This window comes from Triticum aestivum, chromosome 2A, assembly GCF_018294505.1.
Source record: "Triticum aestivum cultivar Chinese Spring chromosome 2A, IWGSC CS RefSeq v2.1, whole genome shotgun sequence".
NCBI lineage: Eukaryota > Viridiplantae > Streptophyta > Magnoliopsida > Poales > Poaceae > Triticum > Triticum aestivum.
This window is the reverse complement of record NC_057797.1, coordinates 369769386-369777953: the sequence shown is the minus strand read 5'-3', so window position 1 is coordinate 369777953 and position 8568 is coordinate 369769386. Positions and strand designations below refer to the sequence as shown.

Sequence of the window (8568 nt, the reverse complement as noted above, 5' to 3'; positions counted from 1 at the left end):
TCGAAGCCGTTGGCCGCCGCCTCGTCTCCAGGTAGCGTTCCGCCATGGCGACGGGCTCGGGAGAGGTAGAAAGATAGAGGGAGGGGCTGGGCGGCGGCGCTCGGGAGAGGTAGGGAGAGGGAGGAGCTGGGCGGCGGCGAGGGGCGGGGCTGGTGTGGGCACAGGCGAGTGCAGGCCACCGGCTATATAGCCGCGCCGCACCCGTGTGTACGCGTGCGAGGGAGGGGAGGCGTCGGCGCACCGTCCCGTGACGCGCCGCCCGTGAGGAATCAATGGCAAGGCTGACCGGCGGCAGCCTTGGCATTGATTCCCCGCGGGAACCGAGGCCGTTGGGGGAAAACGAGGTGTCGTGTCGCTGACACGGCGGGCCCGCGGCTGTTTCGTTCCAAAACAGTTCGCCCCGGCGCCCCCGGGCGCCCCCAGCGCACCGGGTTCGGCCTGGGTCCGCCGACGCTGTTTTCGGCCCAGGCCGGTGAAAATCGGACTCCTAAAGGCGCGACCGGACTGTTTTTTTAACGCCGGCGCGAAAAAATCGACTGGAAAGGCCTTCTTGGGCCGCGGCTAGAGATGCCCAAAACCCCACCGGACGGAAGCGCCCCCTCGAGGCCTCGACTCCTCTTCACGGTTGGGGTTTAACTCCTCCACTAATTCGTGACCCGTCCTTTCCCCTCCGATTCCATTCCCACCCCTCGGCCGCAAATTCATTCTTTTCCGCTCTCATCCATCGATCGATTCTGGCTGTGGAGGATTTGGAGGATTTGGGCGCGGCTGCCTGTGGCGGTGGTGAGGCGGCGGGGGTCGATCGAAGCCGAGACGAGTCGCAATGCCGACGGCGACGGCGACGGCGACGCCCAAGGCGGTGATCCACCAGCGGTACGGCGCCAAGGCCGTCTACAGGGTGGATGAGGTGCGGGAGGCCGTTGACGGCGTCTGCCCCGGCCTCGCGCTGCCGCAGAGCACCAGGTGCGTCTACCGCTGCCAGCTCGACATCCCCGGGGTGCTCAGCGTCTCCACCCCGGGGACCTTCGTCAGGAAGAAGGACGCCGAGCAGGCCGCCGCGCAGATCGCCATCGAAAAGGTAAACCGGTTAGGGCTGGCGGCGGCGTGGGATTCTGCTTCCTCCCTATGCATGTAGGTTGCCAAGTTTTCTATCGCTGGGGCTTTAGGGTGTGTTTGTAACATTATTAAGCTGTGATTCTATACTGTATAAATATAAACAGTCTGTAGTGTATGATCCGGGCACTGCGTCTCTCCCTCCTGCAGCTTACCTGAAAAGGGGGACAAGGACTAGTTGCAATTCTCTAGATTCAGTTGTTTCTTTCTGGCATGCAGTGCCCCATTATGTTTAGGCAGCAATGTTATCTTGTATCTTAGATACGAACATTTGGCTTCTGAGGTCAGTAACCCAGTTTGGAGAATCCATCCTTGGTGAATGAGTTGTGTACTGTAGCCCATCTTTCGTCGCCCTTTCTACTGACAATTCTCATAAACAATGATCAGGTACTTCAGTAAGAAGGTGTGCAATTACCTAGTTCCTTTGTGCGATAGGTTAGCTAGCTAGCTATTTGGCATGTATAACATAGTTCCATGATGTACAATGTTCTTCATACTATGGACAAGTTCTGATAACCATTTGTTTTTTCTATTGTAGCTTGGTATTCAGCCCACATCAAATATCCCTAATACACCCGAAGAAGCTTGGGAGGAACTTATTAGTCGGATATCTTACTTTTTTACAGATGAGGTCTGTATTTTTGCCTGATCTTGGTATTGTATCTTCAAATTTAAGATTTAAGTTATGTACAAATGTAAGTTCATAGGAAGAAAAGTACTCCCTCCGTAAAGAAATATAAGAGCGTTTAGATCACTAAAGTAGTGATCTAAACGCTCTTATATTTCTTTACGGAGGGAGTAGATTGGCATTTTCTTGGTGTTGCCCATTTCAGGGGAACTCTATGTTCTCCTCTCCTGGCACTGGGATCCTTGCATTTGATGGCTAGCTTGTTTTTGTAGTGCATAATTAATAACTATTGTTAATATTTTTATAAGAGTTTGATAATGAGGATCTTTATTGAAGCGATATATCTTGTTTATGGTTATCTGCCGTAAACGACAGACTGATAGAACATACTGCCAATTTTTTCTTTGGGCACTTTTGTGTTCATGTTTTTACACTCTCTGACAATTCTCTATCATGTCCGAGCACATGTTTCTATATGGTTTATCTAAATATAGGTCTTGAAGTCTCAATCATTTTCCCTATGAATTATCGATGTTAATTGAAGCACACATTTATTTGTCTACGATATCCTTCTGAGTTCTGATTATTCAATACCTATCCTAACAAGGCTATACTTCTATGCTTCATTTCAGAACTTCCCCACATCATCTCATCCTCTTGTTGGGCACTTGAGTGTGACACTCAGAAGAACTGGGGATTTCCTTGGAAAGATACCTATTTCAGCTATTGTTGCTTGTGATGTTAAGGTCCAGACATTGTGTAAAATTATTGACCCTAAGGCAGAATTTGATCCTCTCTTGGTTCTTTCGATGATCTATAATGCCGCCAAACAATCTCCTGGTGTATCTGTTAGTAACAGAAACTTCTGGATTCAGAGTCAAAGGCCTTATTCCTCTGAGGCTGTTGATTTGGCACTTCAGTGCTGGTCTGGTATTTCAGATCCCATAAGAGTAGAAGCAGTTCTTATTCCTTGTGCGATGGAGGATGAACCTAAGATGGTAAGCCTTAATATATCAGAGAATGAACATTACATGGGTGATATAGCATTGAAGCTCTCTGCAACCGACTCATCTCATGTCCTTGTCTCAAGGTCAGTACAGAGTCAGTGATTCGTGAAGTCTTGACTTCTTAACCTTTACAGAGAATTGGTTGTGCTGACAGTTTAAAGTATTTTTCTTACTACAGAACAGTTGACAAAGCATCCTCTGAGATGAGGTTTTATTTCCCAGCTCCGGATGTACAATTTGTTTCTGATTTATCAAAACAATTGGTGGATGATCGTGGAGATCGCAATATGAACTGTGTAATAAATAAGCGAGCTTCCTATATTTCTGGCCAAACAATTTATGGAGATGCAGTTTTGGCAAATGTGGGATACACAAGGAGAGATACAGAACTTCAAACTGATCATGTCAATCTATGTACCTATTACAGGTACAAGCTTGTTGACGGTTTCACTTGTATGCTATATGTTTGCAGCAAGACTGCAATCTGTTATGAATAAGTGATACACCAGCTAACAATCTATAGGGAATCGTAATCTAGCTGTAGATGCCGGTCATTCATCAGTTTCTCTCCATTGTGTTCTACTTATCTTCATTTTTGAGACTGCTTTTCTCTATCTTTTAGGAACTACCCTTTCTCGCTCTATTTTATATTTTGTTTAGGTAACATGCTTTTGGATCCTCAGGATTCTTCTGAGAAAATTACCTGATGGAATTTACAAGATCTCCAAGGACTCGATTCTTGTGGCAGAGCTTCCGTGTGTTTATACTCGTACCAGTTGGAAAGGCCCCTCTCCACGAGATCTCCTTTGTTCTTTCTGTCGCCTCCAGAGGCTATCAGAACCCTATTTCGCTGCCAATAGGGTAAGTGCATCCTGTAATGTCCTAGGATCAGCTGTGGGCTCTGAAGAGATGGGGTCACTAAAAGCAACCGCAGGAAATCAGTGCGCAAATGATGGAAGGATTGCCAAGGAAAACCCAGACATGTTCAAGTGCTCTGTCAAAATATATTCAAAGAAGAGGGACCTTTTACTAGAGTATTCTACAGATTATAGCTGGAGCAAGGAAACTGATGCTATTCAGAATTCTGCGTTGAAGGTCTTGATTTGGTTCAATCGTTATTTTAAGCAGCTGAACACGCCTGTGGAGAAGCTATATCTTCCTAAGAGCACTGATGGCTTCACGATATATCCGAATATATTTTTACAAGAATTTGCAATGTGCTTATCTGTCTATGGCAAGACAAGTGGTGGTGATTCAAGAACATGCAGCGCAGTTGGATATTTTTCTATGGATACATCATATCAGCAGCTTGAAAGCAGTGCATTTTTAACAGACATTGATGGTCAAGATTCTGGCGTTTTTCCATCCCATGGATCGTTGGCTTGCATAAGCTACAGTGCTCACCTGTTTATGAAGGACAGCAGAAAGAGATACCTCCTAGAAGTCAACAATGAGTTTGAGTTTGAGATAGGGGCTGGAGCTGTTAGGAATCAGCTTGAATCATGTGCAACTCAACTCTCAGTTAATCAAAGTGCATGCTTTGTAGATCAACTGTCTGATAGGGATTTGAGCCTGGCTGCAGCTTGTGAGTTGTCACTGGACCTTTCCAAGATATGTAGAGGTGAGCTACCTATATCAATAGCTCAATCTGACAGTTATCTACGATTGTTGGAATCGGGCTTCAACATCCTTTCTACATTTTGAACATCTTTGCAGACAGCTGCGTCTTGGAGTTCTCCGTAAAGGTGTTACAAGTAACTGAACCTTTAGAAGATAGAATGGAGAAGGCCTTGTTCAATCCCCCTTTATCTAAACAGAGGGTTGAATTTGCTGTTCGGCACATCAACCAGCTGCATGCTACAACATTGGTGAATGTTACTTTCATCCTAGTTCCTTATTTACAAGTATTGGCTTGTCACTGTTAAAGCTGAATTTTTCAGGTTGATTTTGGTTGTGGATCTGGTAGCCTTCTTGACTCACTGTTAGAGCATCCAACAACCCTTGAAAAAATTGTTGGTGTTGATATTTCTCGAAAGGGTCTTACGAGAGCGGCAAAGGTTCAAAGTCATGTTCTAATAATTGTTTACTCTTTGAACCATTTTTTTTCCTTTTCAATGATTTATATTTGGATTTGTTTCACCTCTATCTGACATTGCAGAGCCTTCATCAGAAGCTTAGCAAGAAACTCTTGTTACAAAGTAGTGTTCCAACAGCTGTGCTCTATCATGGATCAGTAACAGATTTTGATTCTCGCTTATATGGGTTTGATATTGGCACCTGTCTTGAGGTAGCTGAGTACTCCTTTTGAACTGTTTGTATCTTCTGGTTTGGTTTTGTTATATAAAATGGTATGCTTGGTTTTGTTCTAGAATTGATCTGGGCATATGGGTTGTTAGTTCCTGATGTGGATTTGATCTAGAATTACTGTAGGAGTGAACGCGGGAGTTAGTTCCTTTATGTGTAAGACAACATACCTGAAGGACGTTTGTAACCAGTACCCATGCTACATAAAATGTACCCGGAAATGCTTCTACATATCTTGTATGTTGGTTTTGTTTAGGGACTTTTTTCGACTAACCGAAGTAAACTGCAGGTGATTGAGCATGTGGAGGAGGACCAAGCAAGTTTATTTGGCAACATTGTATTGAGTTCATTCTGTCCGGCGGTGCTCATTGTTTCCACACCCAACTACGAATACAACCCTATCCTCCAGAGGTCAGCTTTGCCAAACAAGGAAGAGAAACGGGAACAAGACGCTGGGTCTTGCAAGTTCCGCAACCATGACCACAAGTTTGAATGGACGAGGTCCCAGTTCCAGCACTGGGCTACTGGCCTCGCTGCAAGCCACAACTACAGTGTGGAGTTCAGTGGCGTTGGCGGCTCGAGCGACGAACCTGGCTATGCTTCCCAGATTGCTGTTTTCAGAAGAATGGCGAGAGATCAAGGTGAATCTTCCCTGAACGAGGATGATTCGCATCAACCTTATGAAGTTCTCTGGGAATGGCCTAACGCATCTATATCGTCTCACTGAGTTTGGGCGGAGGTAATAGTACCTGACTCACCGACCTCCTATCCGAGATGATGAGACTATCCGAGATGATGAGACTGCTTCTTACTAACTTGTCAGTTCGATACTCCACCCAGAGTGTGTTGCTGGATATCTACCGCGTTGAACTAAATAGTTGCAGTAGCTGCTCCGAACCTATCCCTTGCGATGGCTCTAATCCCTGTAGAAAACTGAATATTCTGTACTGGGCAAAATGACTATCTGGCTATTTTTCGCTTTTGCTTTTGCATGATGAAGAAAGAGTAGACATGGTGCCGAGCAAACGGAGGACGCTTGGCGTCGGTTGATCGATCGGTCTCCCCAGCCGTCGATGGCAGCTGCGTGTATGCTCAGGATCGTAGGTCCCGCCCGTCGCCGCGAAAAAAAAAAACCTCCAGCTGTTATGTCGCCCATCGCAGCAGCACCATCCGCAGTCGCAAGGCTTGCCGCTCTCAGCAGAGCTCCGCGCTTGCTTCTTTGACATTTTCGACGGTGCTCCTCCATCAATTGTTACGTTGCCCATGATTTGTCATCGCAACAGCACCACCCGTGGTCGCAACACCGTGGCTTGTCGCTCAGTAACGCGAACACATAAATCCCACCGATACGAGTATCGGTATAGGGCGATACGGATATGTAAATTTGCCATTTTGAAAAAGTGTCGACACGGTGATACGTTTTACTATTTTTTAATTCAATCAACATGTTGAACATGCACTCTTTGCATATACGTATATAGGTCTTCTCGCAAAAATAATAATCATATATAGGTCTGGGTTATGTACATTGCACCTGTCATGTCTCTCTCTCCTCTGTAACTTGTTGTATCTTGGGAGACAAGACACTAAACGCACCCTCTAAGTGAGTGAATCAAGCATAAAGAGAAAAAGAAAAAAAAAGAAGATATTCACACGAATCTCAATGTAAAATCAATGACATATGACTTAGATGTGCAATACTTATGGCACATCTAGATGTGCTTTAACAAAACTGATCTATATATGTGCCTAGTGCACGATCAATGGAAATTATCGATGGACACAGTCCCTCTCCTCCTAACTTACAAAACATAGAGTATAGAGTTGAATTCAGAATGTCAATTGTCATCTTTGTACATGCGTGGATTCCATGGCTCCCTACCTCCTTCAGCAAATCAGTAGAACCTCTAAAGTAACTACTCAAAGCAACATGATCACATTAGTTACATTTCCATTTAGTGTTCTCCCCTCCATGTGATTTCTCTATAACACATGTGATGTGAAGCATCCTAGGGTCATCCCCATGGACATGTCATCGTCATCCGAGGCACGAGTGGACCGATGACAAGAGCTCGTGCAAGAGCAATCGAATCCAAGGTTAACTCGCTCCTCTTTGGACCTTCACTTTCCGCATGTGAGATATGTCTACTACCTCAAATGTATATGCTATGCATGATCAGGAACCAAGAGAAAAACCATGGAACAGCTAGGAGCATTGGACGAGAAGGCGGAACACGAGGAGCAAGAGAAGTGTCGGCATGCTACATGCACCAGACGTCCGACACGATGCAGACCCGCCAGCTAGAAGAACCACAGCCGTGGCACACCACAGCGCCCGGACAACCGGCGAACATCGGATGTCCGACACTCGTCAGCCACCAGACCACCGACCCTGTCCGAATATCCGGTCCCACATGTCCATCGAAGAAACGTCGAAAATCTGACGACTTCCAGACGTCCGGGCGCCCGCGAGCCACCGGACAACCGGAACCCACCAGACGTCCGGTACCTGTCTGCGCGCAGAGACTCGGGTCGAGGCCCATGTACCCCTCTCTCCCACCAGACTAATATACTCTTCTCCCACCTCGAGTTAGGGTTAGCAAAGTTTAGAGCTCATTTAAGATAAGAGTTTTGCTCATCCACCTACCACTCCCATGGAGTTTAAGACCTTCATGTGAGAAGATCCCCCAAGTGGATTCAAGACCCCTTTCATGGGAAGATCCTTCTAGGATTCAAGACCTCTCTCCTTCATGGATTGGGATGAACTAGCTACCCTTTGTACCCTCTTGTGTTGACTTTGAATCTTTGTATCTCCTTATGTGTATGTGGATTTAGCGTATGTGTGATTGGATCTTGTCTTCTTGAGAGTTCTTCTTGTGTTCTTTATGAACACAAGGGAAGACTGCGAGGCGAGCACTACCAAGAAGAAGCTTTGGCGCCAACACCAAGGCGAACGACTACAAGCGAGGGCGACACTTCGATCTTCGGAAGCCCCTCAGGGGAGATAGTCGAGCATGGGAAATTCCCTTCGGCCATAGCGGCGAGCTACAAGGTGCCATGTTATACAGGCCTCCTACAACAACACAGTGACAAGACGGTTGAGCATGGGTCATCCTTTCGACCACATCGAGTAGCACTAACCTCTTCGATAACATGAAGATGACGCCCACATGGGATTCCTACTTGGAGTCAAGCTACGAGATCGCACATGAGACACTCTGTTTGGTATCGGAGGAGAGTGATGATTTGCCACATCCTACGTCATTCATCTTTGGAGGCGTTACAAATGAGTAGGTTGAGCATGGGACTATCCCTTCAACCAAGGCGACGAACGGAGTTGAGTATGGAGACATTTGCACATACATCTATCCGACACCCACATATGACGAGATGCCCCAATTCCCATGTGAGGAGAGCCACCACCCCATGAGTGATATGTTGACTCCACCATATGTGACATTGAGTGCATTTCCTATGAGAGGATGAGTGTGACCACCACGAGCCCCACACACAAGA

At 46.3% G+C, this 8568-nt stretch overlaps 1 protein-coding gene across 1 annotated transcript; it reads left to right on the top strand.

The window, feature by feature from the left end:
• Positions 1-599: 599 nt before the first annotated feature.
• Positions 600-6047, top strand: LOC123188691 (small RNA 2'-O-methyltransferase). Its single transcript, XM_044600920.1, has 9 exons — positions 600-1078; positions 1652-1744; positions 2374-2831; positions 2927-3175; positions 3432-4369; positions 4465-4616; positions 4689-4805; positions 4907-5035; positions 5342-6047. The coding sequence occupies exons 1-9, from the start codon at positions 824-826 to the stop codon at positions 5777-5779; spliced, it is 2829 nt and encodes a 942-aa protein (XP_044456855.1). The 5' UTR covers positions 600-823; the 3' UTR covers positions 5780-6047.
• The last annotated feature ends 2521 nt before the right edge of the window (positions 6048-8568 follow it).